Source organism: Balaenoptera ricei, chromosome 1 (assembly GCF_028023285.1).
Source record: "Balaenoptera ricei isolate mBalRic1 chromosome 1, mBalRic1.hap2, whole genome shotgun sequence".
Taxonomy (NCBI): Eukaryota; Metazoa; Chordata; class Mammalia; order Artiodactyla; family Balaenopteridae; genus Balaenoptera; species Balaenoptera ricei.
In genome coordinates this window covers 101,115,651-101,134,221 of record NC_082639.1, presented here as the reverse complement: position 1 = coordinate 101,134,221, position 18,571 = coordinate 101,115,651, and the positions used below count along the sequence as shown (strand labels likewise).

The 18,571-nt window shown below is 36.9% G+C and overlaps 1 protein-coding gene across 2 annotated transcripts in view; it reads left to right on the top strand.

Moving 5' to 3' along the window:
* DENND2C (DENN domain containing 2C) overlaps positions 1–18,571 on the top strand; it is a 95,177-nt gene that overhangs the window by 56,025 nt on the left and 20,581 nt on the right. For both annotated transcript variants that reach the window (XM_059928507.1, XM_059928497.1), the window contains exons 2-9: positions 235–1,246; positions 1,933–2,069; positions 2,497–2,609; positions 3,203–3,373; positions 6,568–6,664; positions 10,757–10,801; positions 12,961–13,148; positions 16,955–17,064. In XM_059928507.1, the coding sequence (XP_059784490.1) occupies positions 423–1,246; positions 1,933–2,069; positions 2,497–2,609; positions 3,203–3,373; positions 6,568–6,664; positions 10,757–10,801; positions 12,961–13,148; positions 16,955–17,064 (1,685 nt within the window). In that variant the 5' untranslated portion in view covers positions 235–422. The remainder of the gene's footprint in view (positions 1–234; positions 1,247–1,932; positions 2,070–2,496; positions 2,610–3,202; positions 3,374–6,567; positions 6,665–10,756; positions 10,802–12,960; positions 13,149–16,954; positions 17,065–18,571) is intronic.

The window sequence follows — 18,571 nt, the reverse complement described above, 5'->3', positions numbered from 1 at the left end:
ATGCAGAATGTTAAAGCAGACAATTTGAGAAATACCATAAGTAATATTTTCTATGTAATATTATACCACCATCTTAGGAATGCCTTTATGAGGTTGAATTGCTTAATGGATGACAGGTACATCTTTACATATGAAATGTAAGCAACTTATTTAGGGATAGGTGGGCAGTGTTTCAGTGGAGTTTAAATTAGGAAATTATAAAACTGTGTTAACATATTCGTTTCATTTTAATAGGATTATTCAAGATAAAGTTGTAGCCATTTTCAACAAGGATCGATGATCAGAATTTTTCTTTTTAAAACATTTTCAAGTTAAAGATGAAAGGAAAATACTGGAATTGTTTGGATTCTAACTGACAGGATAAAGAATATAGTATTTCACAGTTACTTGTAATGGAACCTCAGTAAAATTCATCACTTGTCATGCACCCAACTGGGAACATGGATGTTGGTTTTTCTCGTTCTGCTGCTCATACACTGTCAAGAAGCCACTGCAAAAACATCAAACAAAAAATTTCTCAGTGGGAAGGAAGAACTAATGGTAAATCTAATCCAGATAAGTGCGATCCAAAGGACTTTGGAGTGAGATATAATAACTGTAATCAAGAGACTCTTCTTAAGAGAAATCCTGTTGCTGAGGGAAAGAGCAAAAAGCTGGATGTCACCAACTCTCAAAATGTTGATCAAGGCATTAATGAAGATGCCAAAAGCCACAATCAAAGTGAGGATGAAAGTGAGAAACGTGAATATGATGATACACACTTCTTTAAAAATGAATCAGAATCCAACTGGGTATGTTCTCAGGCCAAACAAATTGAAAGCCGGAAAGAAGTTTTGGATCCAGAGACTTCATTACCTCCAGGAAATTTCTATACCTCACAGATATTGTGGAAGAAAATAGAAGCACTTCCCCCAGATAAAGTCTTAAATTTAGCTTTAGAACATTGTGACTCTTCAGAAAAAGCACTGAATTTCAGAGGTCTGGGTAGTTCATATGGAGTAACAAAGAGCTTAGAAAACATTTACTCTGAACCTGAGGGACAAGAATGTGGACCTTCTATAAATCCTTTGCCAAAACCTCGTAGGACATTCAGATATTTATCTGAATCTGGTGTTATGCCATGTAAAGAAAGAAACTGTGACAGAAAATACTGTGAAAATAATTCTTGTACAGAGTCCTCTTTAGCCTCTTCTCAGGAACCTGAACCAAAGAAATATGGCAGAAAAATCAGAGGGAGATCTAAAAGGTATGTTTTTATTTGAAAGGTAATGATTTTAAGTATTTTCCTTATAGAACTTTTGAGCTTCTGTTTCCTTTTCAAACCAATTTCCATTTCCATGTGTGGGTTACACCTATAATTTGATTATACAGATGTTGATTAACCCAAGGGGAAAATACATACAAGTGAAACAGTAGGAGTATAGGTAATATCCAGGACAATCTACTGACATAAGTACCGTAGAAAAACTTCCATTTTATATCTTTAAAAATGTATAGGGGGCTTCCCTGGCGGTCCAGTGATTAAGACTCCGCGCTTCCAATGCAGGGGACGTGGGTTCGATCCCTGGTTGGGGAACTAAGATACCACCTGCCACGTGGTGCGGCCAAAAAAGAAAAAAAAAAATGTATAGGGAAACCAGTACATTCTTCTACTTCATTTAGGGCATGCTGGAGTTAACCTCACTTTTTATTACAGAGTGAATTTAATAAAGTACCCAAAGAAGAACATGAATGTAATTGGCTAAAAGCCTCCAGTTTTCTCATGGTGCATATAGGGCATCAGCCTAATTTATTATTCTTAGGTATCTGATAAAACACCTTTGTAATTTTGTACACTAAGTCCTTTTCTTATCAATTTGTGTCTATCATACCAATATAAAGAATACTAGAGTTTTAAAAGATACAACTTTAAAATGTATCTCCTTTCTTAAGGAAATCCTTTGAATTTGAGGACATTCAGCACTTTCGAAATCACAACTCCCGGACGATTCATGAAGAACTTAGAAGAAATTCTGGCTCAGCACTTTGTTACACACAGTCTGAGGACAATATCTATGAGGATATCATATGTAGGTGTCCACAAACTTTGCAATTAAATTTAGTGAGAATGTAGTTGGTGGAGCCCTTAACTAGAGTATGTTACTTCTTTTACAATCAAGCATGTCTTGCTCTAGATTTTCCTTTCTAATATTGAAACCTTTGTTGTATAAATTCCTTAATTCTCTAATGGATTTTACAACTAGTTTATTGGACTGTTCAGTTCAGAAGTAGATGTGTGTAGTATGGTATTTTGAGAATTCTTTGAGGTTGGTTGGACGCCTGAGTGGTTTGTGAGCTTAAAGTACCATTGATTTTGAGACCTACATCCCTACAGCAATGTAGAGTAGGAAGCTGAATATATTTAGCCAGTTTTTGCTTTCTTTTCCTTTTAAGTGTAGTCAGTGTGTTCCCATTTAATTATGTTCCTCTAAACTTTTTTTTTCATTATTTTTCAAGATCCCACCAAAGAAAATCCATATGAAGATATTCCAGTGCAACCTTTGCCCATGTGGAGATCTCCTTCAACATGGAAGCTACCACCCCCTAAAAGTGCTTTCAAGGCACCCAAGGTATAACCAGAGAATTAATATAAGAAAATATTAGAATCTTATTTATGATCCTACAAAAAGGTTAAAATGGTTTAACTAGGGCCAAAACTAAGAGGCACTGAAATGTGGGTTTATTGTTCTTTGTTTTGTTTTGGGGGGAGCAGCACAAAACTTTTCTTTTTTTTTTGGTTTTGGGGAGGGGTTTTTGTTTGTTTTTTAGCGCTTCAGAAGACTTGAATACAAACACCCTTAGACAGACCATAAACCTTTTAGTTCGCTATAGTTACCACAGCACTGTAATAGTCTCACATCAACCTGTGGCCTAAATTACCTGTCTGGTCCCTGAAAGCACTCACCAGCCCTGAAAGCAAAGGCTGCCTTGAGTTAATGAGGACTCTGAGCTATTGTTTTCTGGAAATTTGATTACATTGTTGTAGAAGAACTTGGATTAGAAACCCAAGAAACTTCTTTACAAACAGTGAAAAAGAAATTATGGTGTCCTCACTTTAGATGATTTCAAAGGAAAGATAAATATTTTGGGGGGATAGCTTTGACTTTGAGAACACAGGCATTACCTAGATGATCTTACCTTAGCAGTACCTCTTCTGTTTTAGCTTCCTTCCAAACCTCAGTTCTTTCACCGGAAGACTATGGAACTGAAGAGCTCACAAGTTTATTTACGGTCAAAGCTCACAAGGGATACCACGTTGCCTGTCACTTTAACTGAATGGAAGCTTTTCCGAGCTGGAGAAGTTGCAAACAGGAAAAGGAAAAATCTTCCAAGGGTAAGAACTCCAGTACTTTGATTCTTCAACTCTTACTTCAGCATTTCCACAAATGCGAATAAATAAACTTTAGACTGAAATGAACAATAGGCTAGAACTGACCTACTGGAATTAGAAGATTTGGAAAGCAGCCTTAAGCTTTAAGCTTGTGCTCATGCAAGAAAAATGCATGGATGGCTTTTGCCAAGGTTTTTATGTGTGTGTGTGTGGATTTGGAAAATTGACTTTAGATGGAGGGCTTCACTCTAGTTACCTTAGTTCTCATTAAAATCAGCTGCTGGTGTGAAGGAAGCCCTAGAACGTCATGTAAAAGGACCTTCTAGTAAGCTGGCTTCAGTGTTGTTCTCACTCATTTGTATAACAGCCAAAGTTAATTCAGTTTTGTGCCTGAGTTTACAGATTTTCGGTAATGACAAAGTATATGCCAAAAATGTCCACTCAAAGGAAGGAAAAAAGAAATTTAACTATTACTTGGGAATAGAAATTTTTGCCAATTATATTAAATAAATGACTTCTCTCTCAAGGGAGAAAAGGCAATAAGTCTGTAAATCATCTCAATGAGAGCCACTGAACCAAAATAAAGAAATTTGGATTATTTGTAATATATATTTTTTTAGGAGAGACATTTAAGAAATTACATGAAAATATTTAAAAACTCTTTATGTTATTTTGTTCTGTAATTCAGAATGTTTTCAGGATTACTATGCAGAAATAAAATCATTTAAATAGTATTCCTTTCTTTAATCCCATCTGAATTAGCTATATTCATTTAGCACATGATTTCTATACCTGATTTTAACATTAAACAAAAGTCATAGCTGTTTCTTGGTGTAGTAACTGCTGATTGGTTCCTTGGGAAATATTCTATTCCACAGTTACTTTAATTCTTCTGATCCATTTCCTGCCCCTCCCTCTTTAATATGTGAAGTGTTAAAGACACAGAGTTTTTTTAAAGCACTAAACTGATCTCTCTGGAAAAAAAAACCTTTAGGTGTTTTTTCTCCTGTGTATGGTGAGGACTGCTTAAAAATCAGAGGTTTAAAGAATTTCCAGGATATATGTATATATAATGCATAACAATCACTTTCCTGTACACCAGGAACTAACACAGAATTGTAAATCAACTATACTTCCAAAAAAAAAAGAATTGCTGGCACAGCAAAGCAGCCTCCCACATGTTCCAGAAACAGCAGATCATGTGTTCACAGGGGCTAGAACACAAACACATAAGGAATTGTATTTAAGATGTGGTTCTTGGAATAGCATTAACAAATATTTAGAACTTATGGATTGTGGAATTTAATGAGACTCAAGGATATTTGCAGTGCTTTTGATTTCATGCCTCAATATTTTATGTACTGTGGATCCCTTGAGTACTCAAAGCTTGTTCTCTTTCTGATTATAGGTGAGATGATCCAACTTTTCCTCTTCTGATATTTTCCCAAAGGTTTTTTTGAGAAGTGGGGAAGAGAAAAATGGTGATGAATTCTTGATTGTCAGGCAGGAACAGACTGTTAGCATTTCTACCTGTGACCCTCCTTGGATTAAATCCTTTTAGGATGTTTCATTTGCAATACAAATTTTGGTTTTGGACTATCTTCGGGAACAACATTCCATGAGGAAAGCAGTTTTCACTTATTTCCTCTTTGATGACTAGAGCTATCTCTGGAAGGGAAACTGGTTTCATAGTTTGAAAATAACTGATCTAGTCCATATGCCTCTTCCCTACCCTTCCTTTCTTTCTCTACTGTGGCAATCTGTGTGGGATTGTTTGCTAGAGTAGATTTCCTAATGTTTTATATTGTTTGTGTCAAGTGTGTACAGCAATATGGTTTCCATCATTTCTTAGGAAGACTATTCTACAGTATTTCCTGTAACTAGAAGGTAATTATAGGCTCCTAGCTCATAATCAAAATTTAAAGTTTATTACTTTATCTCATATTTCTAGAATAGATAGTTCCCTCTCCTTTGTAACATTTGAGTATACTTTTAAGTATACTTTTCAAATACACATTAATAATTCTACTATTTTTGGTCCTTATGTACCCAAAATACATGTTTACTCTCATACATCTTTCCTATAGCCCCTAGCAATACCTTTTTATGTTGGATTCTCTTATTTTTTTTTATAATGCTAATATTTAAGAATATTGGTAACTTTTCATTTGAATTATAGCTATGAAAATCTTTAAAAGAATAAACTCATCCAAAAATGTGGGAATAATCTGCATATTGGAAGCACATGTTTCTCACATGTTCTTTTTCTTGCAGTGGACTGATTCACTGCCTATGGATTGCCAGGATTGCTAGAGAAACAAGGACAAAGGAAAAAACAAGAGCATTTTTCTCAAGCAACTTTGTTGGTTATCATATTATATAATGTTCCTAACAACTGTAATTCTGGGCATTAAATTTGTTAAATCAAGATCGATAGTTAAGAAAAAGTTTGGAATTTTAAGAAAAATATACATAGAAAAACTAATCAATTTCTCCTTTTAAAAGTGGCTGTTGATCAACTTTAATTCTTTTCTCTTTTTTAAGCCTAGTCTGTCTGTCTGTCTCTTTTATACACACTTCCCAGAAGCAAAGAAAGAATTGTAATGAATAATGCATATTAAATGGAACATTGTTTTGTACTTGGGCATACTTGAGAATCTCCTATTTTTATGACGTGTTTCTAAAATAAATTATAATATTAGTGCTCCCAGTAGCAAAGGAGTATTCCTTTTGACTAAAGCTTTCTAAGCGTGATTATCCTCTCTTTGCAAAAATTCCTGGGAGCAGACATAACTGTGCCTCACCCTGCCTTACAAGTGAGTAAATATCCCACTTCCTACTCTGGGCAAGCAAAAACTTGAGTCCATTGGTAAGGCTTGGTCAATATATGGAGTGCAGTAGCCAGATTTCCTGCATGTTGTGACATGGAATGACAAGCAATCTCTCTAAGAGCCCGTGCTGAATTCCTCTGGAAAGGAAATATCCTTTCCCACTTCTCTTACCCATGTTAAATGGAGTATGTATTAGAATAGCATATCATCTTACTAAAGATAATTTTAGATTCAAAATTGAAAAATGTAAAGGTGTTTATTTATAAAATGGATCTTTCTCTGAACGAGAATCACTAATAAGTTAATATCAAGCTGCAAAACTTGTTGGTGTTTGTTTTAACTTGTACTTTTCTGGTCTTTTTTCAGCTTGTATTGAAAATAGATGATATATTTGAATCTAAGAGAGGGAAGAAGAGGGTAAAGTTACACCTTTACACTGGAAAAGATGTACCTCCCTTTAAAGGTAAGAATTGTTCCAACTGTCCATAGCTATTAGCATATGAGGGGCGAATCATTATATAATTTAATGTTTGATGTGAATTATAATTTTTGGTTTACTTTCCTGTCTATCCCACTTAAACATAAAACTTCTTTAGGCTAAGGGATTATTTCTTGTTCTTCCTCAAATCCCTTTTGTTTAGTTCTGTACCAAGTAATAACTATTGGATGAATAAGTAAATAAATTAAAATATAGTTATAAACCAATGAGACTAATTTTCATGGACAGGTTGCATTCTTATTTTGTAGTACTACTTTGATTTATAGTCTTTTGTCAGTATAGACTCTCTCAGTGGAGAAATGAAAATATTAAGTATATATATACTGAATGTATGTGGTACTCAACCTATAGTCATCTAATAAGTTCAGTAGTTTTATCCTTCAGATGCCTAGATAAAACTTAGATTGTCTTAATTACGAAACTTTCAACATCTATAGTGAATTATTATTGTAGAATTTTCTTTACAACTTTAACTTGGTTGTCTGGCAAAGGATGTGTAGAGTTTAGCAGTTTTTGTCTGTGAGATTCATAAGTGAGAAACAACAGCCAAGTCATACCAGAAAAGAATATTTCATATTTTGGCAGACTTCCAAAGACAGAAATTTCTTAATTTCCATTGAAAATCTCTTCTTCATTCTAACAGTTACTATGGGAAAATAAACTTCCCCATTCAATAATTCAAGACTCTTTCTTCTTACTTTGTGATGATTAAAATCATCTCATCACCATTTTAAATGTGAGTTTTCATATCTTCAGAAGCAGTTATTACAACATTTCAGCCTTCTCTTCTGTAGAAGAAATATTTCTGGTTATTGTTAATAATAATAGCTACCATTTACTGAATGAAGTAATAGTTTCTTTATGTACTTTATCTGGTGTATAACGTATGACCACACTGGGAGGTAGGGACTATCCTAATTTTACAGAGGAAGAAGCTGAGCCAGAGGAGGAAGCATCAATTTGAATCAAGGAACATGATACCACAAAGTCTTAATCTTCTCTATTATGATTGTTTTTCTAAATACCCGCATGTAGCCAATATTATTGTTTTATAAATTAGGAAATAAATTATAAATTACAAATCTTGTGAAATACCAAGACACTGGAACCAGGACAAATTCTTAGAAAACATTATCATTTTCCCATATTAACAGCACTCTATTGATAACTGTATTCACCAGATATGCCACCCTAGGTAGATTATCACCGATCTCTTATTTTATTTGAATGCTTTATGGATTAGGAACATTTTAGTAAATTTGGCTCTAAGAAAAGTTTTTGAAGAGCCAAATCCTTTTTTTCACTGTATCATTATTGAAAAGAAAAGATTTAAGAGCATAAACTGCCAACTTATAACACATACACACACAAAAAGGAGTAGTCCCTACAAATTTGTTTTCTTTTGCGTGGCTCAAAGGAAATATGCATTTACTCAGTCTCTGTGGCCAACTCCTTCAGTGGACCCGAGGAATTTCTCTCATGCCTGAGGATCTCCTGGCTCAATAGTCACAGTTCTCAGATTTTTGTTTACCTCCTTAAGCTTTTGTCTGTATATCAACGATGCCTCATAGAACCAGATAATTATATTTACCTACTCTGCCAGTACATGCTAGGTTTTACTGAATCTGTTACAACCTAAACAGTTCTTAACTCTCAGTTATCAGGTATCACAAAATGATTTATTGTCCTTCTTCAAAATTATAATTTTGTGTGTTGAAGTCACATTTAAAAAAGGGACAACCTAGTACTTTTTTGATCCCTACAGATTCTCAACAGATTTTCCTATTGGCTTATAAACCCCTTAACCTTCATTCAGTGTCTTGGAATGCAGATCGTCAAAACCCATAGATGTGAATATGTTAAAGCCATTTAAGTGATCTTTTGTAAGGTCTTTTCCAGGTAAATTACCTTTCCTCCCTTCCCTCTTTCTTTTTTTTTTCTTTCCAAACACTTCATGGGCTCCCAAGAGGTGCTTGGTGCTAAGGATACAAATAGGACTCAGGAGCTCACAGTGTTTGTTCTTTCATGCTGAACAACATTTTATAGCCCCAGTATACTTTTTGTCATTGTAGTTAGTTTGAAGTTATAAAACCTGTATAGTACACAATATTTAAATACTTGCTTTTTCTGTAACATGTCTTGTGTACCTTTCCCACATATCTAATGAAGAGACAGTATTTTTTTTAATGTTCTCTTCCTCCTTATTACAAAATTAAAATGAGCACAGCAAGAAATTACAATAATATAGAATAACATAAAACGGAAAGCCAAAGTTTCCCAAACCTCCTCCTACTACTCCCAGAAAATCTTATGCACATGCAAATATTTTTTCTCCCCAAATAGTTTTACACTATTCAGACTTTGTATGTCTTGCTTTTTTAAAAAAAATATAATTAATATACTTTGGAGCTCTTTTGGTATCAATGCATAGAGATCCACATAGCTGTACTGTATTTCTTGGTATAGATGTAAAAGAATTTTATTTAGCTGGTAGACATTTTGGCTGTTTCTAACATTTTATTTAACCTGTGGATAATTAACTTTTATAAATAGATAGGTAGATATATAGATATAGATTTTTTTTCTTCAAACAATGCTGTAATATACATTTTTTGTTTATATATTTTTTTGTATATTGGGAAGAATACATCTGTAGAATAAGTTCCTAGCAGTGTACTTAATCAAAGAACACATACTTTAAAGAACACATAAATTAAAATTTTTATAACTGCTGCCAAATTGTCTCACAAATAGATTTTAACAGCTTAAAAAAAAACAGCTTTATATTTCTATGAAGAGCTTTTGAAAATGGTTTTTTCCTTGTAATCTTCATTAATACTGTGTTTTATTAGAGCTTTTTATTTTTTGCCAGTCTCATGGTTGAAAAGTGTATCTTACTTATTGTTTTAATTTATTAAATTTATTTTATTTTATTAATTATGAATTTGGACAGTTATGTTTATCAATAGTTATCAATCTTTTTCTATAAATTACCTATTCCTACTCTTTTATTCATTTTTTTTGTTGTGCTGTGTTTTTCCTTATTCATTTGTAACAGCTATTTGAATATTAAGAAACTTAGCCTTGCGTCTGCAATGTGGATTACAAATATTCCCCCAGTTTATTTACCTTTTGAATTTGCTAATGATTTTTTATTAGATTAGAAATTTTACATTTTTATACAATCAAACTTCCATACATTTTTCATTTATGACTCCTAGTCCTTGTTTTTCCTGATACATTAAAATTTTTTCCCTTTCTTTATATTTTAAAATTTTGCTTTAACTTTTAAGACTTAATTTAGAAATTTTTCGTTCACCTGTTCACGGTGTTTTGTTTTGTGTTTTGGTTGTTTTCTTTCTTACTTTTTTTTTTTTTGGTAAATTGACAATGTGCCTAGTATTGTACAGAACATTCCCTTCTAAAAACAAAGCCCCTTAGCCTCAAGATACTTAAAATCCAATTGTGGAAAATAAGAGCAGTTCAAAGCCATTTGAGTACTATAAGAATTCAGAGTAAAGTTCAGTTTAGTTTGGCATTAGAGGTGGCTTAGAAGCATCATAAAAGAGGTAGAATATTACTTCATAAACTTATTTGGTAATCTTTCTTAGCCTAACATTTTCCTGTTAATCTAAATTCATAGTGTGTTCCGTATTGAGATTTTTGTTTAGCCAGGTTGGTGTTTTACCTTTGATACCTTATTTGGGAATATAAAGACAACGATATGAAGGTAGAAATCAAATCCACTCTGATCAAGGCTTTCTAAAACTAGTCTGAACTGCTGTTAATTTCTAGAGTTAAGAATGAGAGGGGAACTGAGGAGGGAGGTGGGTATGGGAAGAAGATGGAATGGAATAGTTTCTTCTCTGAGCCTTTTATTCTTTTTTGCACCTGTCCTGCCCTGATAGAGCTAAGTGGTTTGGAGAAAGGCTCAGCATCCTTAATTATTCCTTACTCCAAGTAAGTCCCCAGGTCTGTGGAGCTTTTACGTTGTTTTCGTCCTCGTGTTCTGCCTGTTCTTGTTGGACAGTACAAATGGAAGCTCTTTCTTTTCAGGTGAAACCAGTGGGTACGAAAGTGATGCCGAATATCTGCCAAAGAGTGAGTGAGTCAGTGGGGCTGCTCCCTTTCGCGTGATGATCCTGGTTGTAGGTGGAGTGGCACCTACCTTTGTGATTAAGCATGTTTTTTCTACACGAAGTTTCACTTTGTCGGTGATTTCTTCATTATAAGAACCTGTTGAGATTTGGGGAACTAAACAGTACACTGTCAGATGTTTGACAGCATTAAAAACCTCCTGTGGTGTAGTGAGGCAGACCAGTGTAGTTCTTAAGATGGAATGTTCGTCCATCTTAAGAGGGGAGCGGCAGACCTGCACATTCAGACATATGTGCAGCAGCCAAAACAGAGTATGTGAGTCATTCTCTGAGGCAAATACTTTGCATTAAATATCTGAGTTTTTCATAGTCACTCATTTGAGTATCTTAGATATCTCTGACATTGGGACAGGAAACACTGATCTGTTTCTTATTCATAGGTACTTATATTCTAAATTATTGTGCCATTTACTTTCTGTTAGAATGTAGAAGATGCCGTGCATTTTTGGCTGTATTTGTTCAAGCAGTCATAGTGCTCTGTATCCTTCATCCTAATGGGTTTTCACAGCAAATTATTTAGTTTCTGTTTAACTGAAGCATGGAAAAAATAGGAGACCTGAATTATCAAAGCTGAGTACAGGGCAGTTCCAGGTCTGATACTCTGATCTTATGATTAATAATCATGTGCTCCTACCAGTAGCCTAAATTGCTTCAGGTGTTTGATTCTGTAGCCTGACTGAAGGTGAAACTTAAGTCATCATCAGGTTCAGCTTGGATGTGTAAAGATGATTAATTTTGTTCTGTTGCTACTGAGAAACAGGCCCTAAAATTTTCTTGACTTGAACTGAGCCCTTTGGAGTAAGGAAGGTTTGCCTAGAGCACTAAATGTACTGGATAATTTTGGAGAGGCACTCCAAAATTATTTTTTAAGTGTTCTTAATATCTTGATCTACATTGTAACTTCTTTGGGGGCAGAATGCATCATATCTCAAAAGAAAAACAAAACAATTAGAGGATGAGTCTTTCCATCATTGGCTCAGAATGACACATAAGCAAATCTCTGGGATGCTTAGACTATTTCTTCTGCAAGTACTGCATGTCCCCTAGTGGAGACTACCCCAAATTATTCAGAATTTAGAGATAAATGAGAATAAAGGATAAATGGTATCCACTTTTGGGTGGGATTGCTCATACTGTTTAAATAGTATGCTTCTATGAATTCTTTCTTTTGAGAAATAGTCTGCTAATGGATACCTTCTTACATGTCATTTTTCTCTCTTGCATTTAGCACCATTTATTGATATAAGTATATGTCCATTATCAGTAATATATGCCAAGGAGAGAAGGGAAAAGAACATTTCTTTAATGTGAGGATAGTTTTTGTTTTAATTTTTTTTTTTTTTTTTAAAGGAACTCCTTTATTTACTTATTTATTTATTTATTTTTGGCTGTGTTGGGTCTTCATTTCTGTGCGAGGGCTTTCTCTAGTTGCGGGAAGTGGCGGCCACTCTTCATCGCAGTGCGTGGGCCTCTCACTATCTCGGCCCCTCTTGCTGCGGAGCACAGGCTCCAGACGCGCAGGCTCAGTAGCTGTGGCTCACGGGCCTAGTTGCTCCGTGGCATGTGGGATCTTCCCAGACCAGGGCTCGAACCCGTGTCCCCTGCATCGGCAGGCAGACTCTCAACCACTGCGCCACCAGGGAAGCCCCAGTTTTTGTTTTAATTTTATCAAACTTGTCTCTTTAGGAACTTACCTTCTATAGGACTCAGTTCTTTTATCAAATCTTTTCCCCCACCTATGATTTGATGGTCCCCAAAATGGCATCTTTTGTCAGGCCAGTGCTTTTACCTGACATTTTCCATGTATCCTGGTGTCATGCCATGCAAGATGGGATGGCACAGAGTATGTGTTGGGACATACATAGGTATCGGTTGGGACACAGAGCATCAGTCCCCCTGCAGGGCCCCCAGGTGCTTGTGAGAATCTGCACTTGTCCAAGTATGTCATAGCCCTAACAAGTATGTCTGGGTGGCAGACATTGGTTAGTCAACATTCATTAGCAACGACTGAGTGAAGACTAGTCCCGCGTGGGTCATGACCTCTGGGTGCTGGAGGGAAGATAGGGCTATAAAGGAAAACAAGACTCTGTGATCTCATCGCAGGTCGCTACAAGCGCATAGCACAACTGCAGCAATCTTCCAAGAGGAATCCTCACTACCAGACCTTAGAGCGGGATCTAATTGAATTCCAGGAGCAGCAGCTGTTTGAACTTTTTGTGGTGGTGTCTCTACAGAAGAAGCCATCAGAAATAAGCTACATTCCCCAGATCATACAACAATTCCCTAGCAAGGTAAGTGCATGGAGGCTCTGAGGCATCCAGGAACGTTTCTGTGTCTCTGTGCATTTATTCCCTCTCTTCTTGTTTACTGTCGTCTCAGTTAGCTTTTACTAATACTGTACTTCTTGTAGGATCCGGTGCACTCTGATGATATCTTGTATCAGGCATAAGCTGTAACCAAGGGGGAATTAAAGCTCATTATTCAAGTTGGGTTTTTATCTTTTGCTCTGCTATTTACTAAGTGACCTTTAGCAAGTTACAGAGCCTCAATTTTCTCATCCTTAATGAGGGGACTGATAAATGTGGCAGAGCAGGGTAGCAGTCAGAGCATGGAGTGTAAGCCAGCTATCTGCATTTGCCACTGATTAGCTGTGTGACTTGGAGCAGTTACACTGCTCTGTGCCTCATTTTCTTCATTGGTCAAAGGGGAATAATCTTCATAGTGTCTACCCCATGGAGTTGTGGTGAGGATTAAATGAGCTAATTATAATTAATATAAGGCACTTAGAACAGTGTCTAGCATACAGTAAGCACTATGTAATGTTACTCCCTATTAGTGAGGATTTAATGAGATAATGTGTATAACGTGCTTAATCCAGTTCCTTGCACATAGTAACAGTTGATAAATGGTAACTGTTATTAACGGTATTATTTCATTTACAATACCTTTTTCACAAAATAATTCATTCATTTATTTAATCAGTATTTCATAAATACCTACTATTTGCCAAGATTAGGTGCTGGGGATACAACTGAAATAGATCTTCTCGGTCCCTGCCCTCCCAGAGCTTACAAAATAGACCCCAAATGTGGCTCTGAGCTTTGTGGCCGTAAATACAAAGAGCATGATCATTACATCAGGGCTTAACAAACTGATGGCCTCTGAGCATATTTAGCCCACAGATATGTTTTTTGGGTTTGCACAGTAATAAAATAATAAAATTTTTGTTGTCAACTTTTTGTTTAAAAGTCATATTTCACATAAAAATCTGTATTTCTGCTTTCTCCTGAGAAACTAGAAAGACTGCCAACACTTAGCCTACATTCCGAAGTGGCATGAATTGGCTGAAGCTGAGTAAGGAGCAGGACTGACTTCATGGGCATGTGACCAGTGCAGTCACACAAGGCCCCTCACTTGCAAGGGCCCTGCACCCTGCTCCGCAGTCACCGTTGAAGTTCTTAATAATTTTATATTTGAATCTGTGTTTTGTAAGTGAGGAGTGAGATCTGATGAGACAGTGGGGCACGTGCCAAGGTCTTAAAGCCTTGGCTCATGTATGCTGTCACCTGCTGCCGCCTCTCCAGGATGGGTTCTCCAGTTGTCCTCACTCCTACCCCTTGGTTCCCCGGGCCCTGTCTGGCTTCCCCCTTTCAGTCCTCACTCAGTGACTGCTGCCACCCTCTGCACAGGCATGGGGGGGGGGGTCAGAATCAGGCAAGCATTAACCCCGAAGTGTCTTAAGCAACCAACACATGGTAGATCCTTCCCTGCCCTGGGCATTGCTACTGTGTTCAGTGGGTGGCCTGGGGGAGCAAGCGTTTTCACCACCCCCAGTCCAAGTACTAAGCACATCCCCATGTGGAGGCTACAACCCCTTGAGGGTCGCCCAGCTGCTGCGGGTTGGAGTAGTGGGCCCGTGGGAAGGGAGGTCCTTGGCTCAACTTTCCCACCCCTAGTCAGGACACAGAGTTTCAGTCCTGCAGCTGGCCCGAGGGGAAACCCAGCAGCTGGTGGGCCACTTGGGCACCAGATTGCAGGCCAGGGTCCCTGGGCACCTGTGAGGGTCTGCACTTGTCCCCAGGATCCTCGTGCCCTGAGGGAGCATGCCATTAAGTAGAAAATCAAAAACCCCATTGCAGGTTGAGAAAGAAACCACAGAAGAAAGTAACAAGTTTTATATTTCATTTTACATTTTTTTTTTCCTGCTTTTTGAACAAGGGACTCACAGTTTTTCATCTTGCACTGTGCTCTGCAAATTATGTAGCTGGCCTTGGGAAGGAGTGATCCCTTTAAACAGGGACATTTACTCACACTCCAGCTTACTACTTGGACCACTTCTCTCATTATCTGCTCAGAAACTTTAGGACTTTGGGTTTAAACCCTGAGTTGCATGTTTCACTAGAAAAGCTAGTGAAGGGCTTCCCTGGTGGTGCAGTGGTTAAGAATCCGCCTACCAATGCAGGGGACACGGGTTCGAGCCCTGGTCCTGGAAGATCCCACATGCTGTGGAGCAACTAAGCCCGTGCGCCACAACTACTGAGCCTGTGCTCTAGAGCCCTCGAGCCACAACTACTGAGCCTGCATGCCACAACTACTGAAACCCGCACGCCTACAGCCCATATGCCACAACAAGAGAAGCCACCGCAATGAGAAGCCCACACACCGCAACGAAGAGTAGCCCCCGCTTGCCGCAACTAGGGAAAGCCCGCGAGCAGCAACGAAGACCCAACGCAGCCAAAAAAAAAAAAAAAAAAAAGCTAGTGAAGCACAACTGAACTGAAATCTGAGACATTTCCTGCATGGGGTCTCATTTTTTAAGAAAGTCCTCACCAACATTCCTGCTGTAAATAAATCAATGTTTAATTTCTTATAAAATTCCTCAGTGTGGCCTGAGAGCACAGTGTCACCTCACTCTTTAGTAACACAGTACCATAAGAGTCTAAAATAATGTAATCTAGATAGTCTTGAGGAATCAAATTTCCCATAAAGAGGAGCTTAATTTTTTTCTCTGTTGTTCATCAGTCTTACATTTGCAAAGAGAAATCTCGAGGTTGAACCTGTTTTCAACACAGCGTGAGTTATGGGTTTGGAACCAGATGAGGACCCAGTTGACTCTGACAGTAATTCAAGGATGTCTCTAAGCGAGTTACTTGGTGTTATTGTGCATTAGGCATCTATAAGTCTGGGAGGGCAAGAGCTGCCTGAGCCCCTCTTGATTCTGATGTGGAAAACCTTGAATGAAGATGATTGTGAATCATTTAACAATATAAAAATAATAGACTATGACACAACTAAAATTTTGTTAGAATGCTTTTCCATTTCTTAAGAGCTTAATATCTAAATGACCCAGAATGGCTGCATGTTTTGTTTTAGAAATTAAAGGATAGATCATTGGTATTAGTTACATGAAGGCAATATGGTAGTTAGACTTATCTGCTTGTTTTTATACTAATTTTAAAATGTCTTTTGGTTTAACTAAATTTAGACTGTCCTTTAAAGTACAATACCAGACTTGCACAAAAGGTCTTCCATGCTAAAATCTTACAGGAAGTTGCAAACCCATAATTAGGTAGCAAAGATTATATGCTAAGGGAAATGATTATATATGGGGTGGATTCTAAAAATAGTATCTTTTCTAAGTAATGTTCATCTGCCTTTTCAAAACATCTTGGATTATTGATCAGAGAGTGTCTTGAGCTAACTAGGTTTTTGCTGTCAGTGTATTGTAGAGTAGATTTTCATTTATTTTATGTTCCATGATTCTTAAAAATATTCTCACTAGTATGTGAATTGTGAATTAAGATTCTTCCTCTAGCTAAGAAACTGTTTTCAATCATTTCTCTTACATCAGATTATAGGATCTCCATAAGTACCCTCTCTGTGTAAAACCAGAATTCTTTTTCCTTAGAAACTCAGTTCTCAGTATGTTTTCAGTGATTACCAGTCTTGGCCTTCCTGTTTTATTAAATAGCACAAAACCACTCTGAGACACCTACCTAGACTTATCAGAGACCTCTTTTCCTAAGACCAGGCTGAGTTTATTTCTGTACTCCACTTACATAGACTATTAGTCACTTACAGTGTTATTTTTTTTCAGGGTGATCATGGCATTAAGCAATCCAGAGACACTGAAGAGAGGCTCAAAGTTATCCCAAAATTTTGTTTTCCTGATTCAAAGGACTGGGTGCCGACCTCAGAACTCAAGAGGTAAATAGACTACTTTATCTGATTTCTATTTGTAGGACGAGCAAAAGTAGAACCAGAATCTTTGAGAAACAGATAGAGCCAGCAGTGAAGCTATGTGGACTCTGTGGCAGATCAAGGATGCAGTGGGAGGAAAGGAAGAAACAATTAGGACATTTCCTATGTGGGGCTCAAAAAAGAAAAACACAGTGTCAAAGGGAAAACAAGTTTGAGAGTCTCTTCAATTTGCCAATTCTGCAGAAAAAAAAGTTCCACTTTACATATAATCAGAAATGCCACCAAGTGGACAGAAAAGGAAGAAAGACTTGAACTTAGGGACTGAGAAACAGAGATAAAACGTGGCAATATCTGCATCTTGTATCTCCTTCAAGTCATTAGAAGAAGCCATAGCTCAGATTGTATGTTCCCTGTCGAACTTGTACGAAGAGGGAGCTCTAGTTTGGAAGGTGTAAGTATATTGAGAAGGGAATTATAAGAAATTGCTTCCCAGTATCTAGAGGAAATTACTATTTTCAATTAATAAACCATCATTGTTTCATATCCTGCTTGTAAATAGATAACTGCTTTGTTCAAAACTGTAATTATTGATCATGTATTTAGGCTGAAAAGCGTGATTATGTGAACCATATCACATGCCAATGACCTGCTGGAAGACAGCCTCAGCTGTTGCCTAAGTAGCTCTGCCCTTCCACCCCACGTTGCCTCCAGACTATGCTCCTGTCTCTCCTAACCAGTTTAGCCTGATCGCCGCTCTCATCTCTGAGCCATCAACCCTGAAGCTCTTGTGCTGTCAGTTGTACTAATCGCATAGGCAGCTTCTTTCTTATTGGCCTGGCTGCTGCATGGTTGGCTTTCCCCCCTCCCAAGAGTTATGTGTGTTTATTCTAGAATGTCTGAAAAATACAGAGGAGTAAATAAAAAGCAGAAATTAAAAATCATTGGCATTCTGGCTACTCAGAGATAATCACTGTAAATGTTTTGAGATGTTCCCTTCCAATCTTTATTCGTGGCCAGATATAGACATATGTATATATTGTTCAGATTTGAATTTCTTTTGCTTGTTAATGAATTTATTTCTTGGGCATCTCTAGGTCTTCATTTTGTAAATTATCTATGCATATTTTTTACCAGTGTTTCTAATGAGATGATAATTTTCCTAATAGTTTTTATGTATTAAGGATATAATCTTTTCCCTATCACAGTTCCATATGACCTCTCAGAACTAAATAGAAGAATTTGGAAGGGAAGAATAGCTTATCAAATTTCTTTATAGTTTACCTATATATTTGACTAAACTGGACGTTCAACAAAAGGACAATAGGCTTGATTAATAACTGGACTGGATAAATAAGAAAGTAAAAGGAGGCAGCGGCATCAGCAGCTCATCACATTCTATTCTCTCACTCCAGTACAGAGCAAGATATTCTCAAGGGCTGGGCATTCTCCCTCAGGAGGAATGTGACTTGCAATAAATATAATATTGCTGCCTCCTCTTACATCACAAAATGAC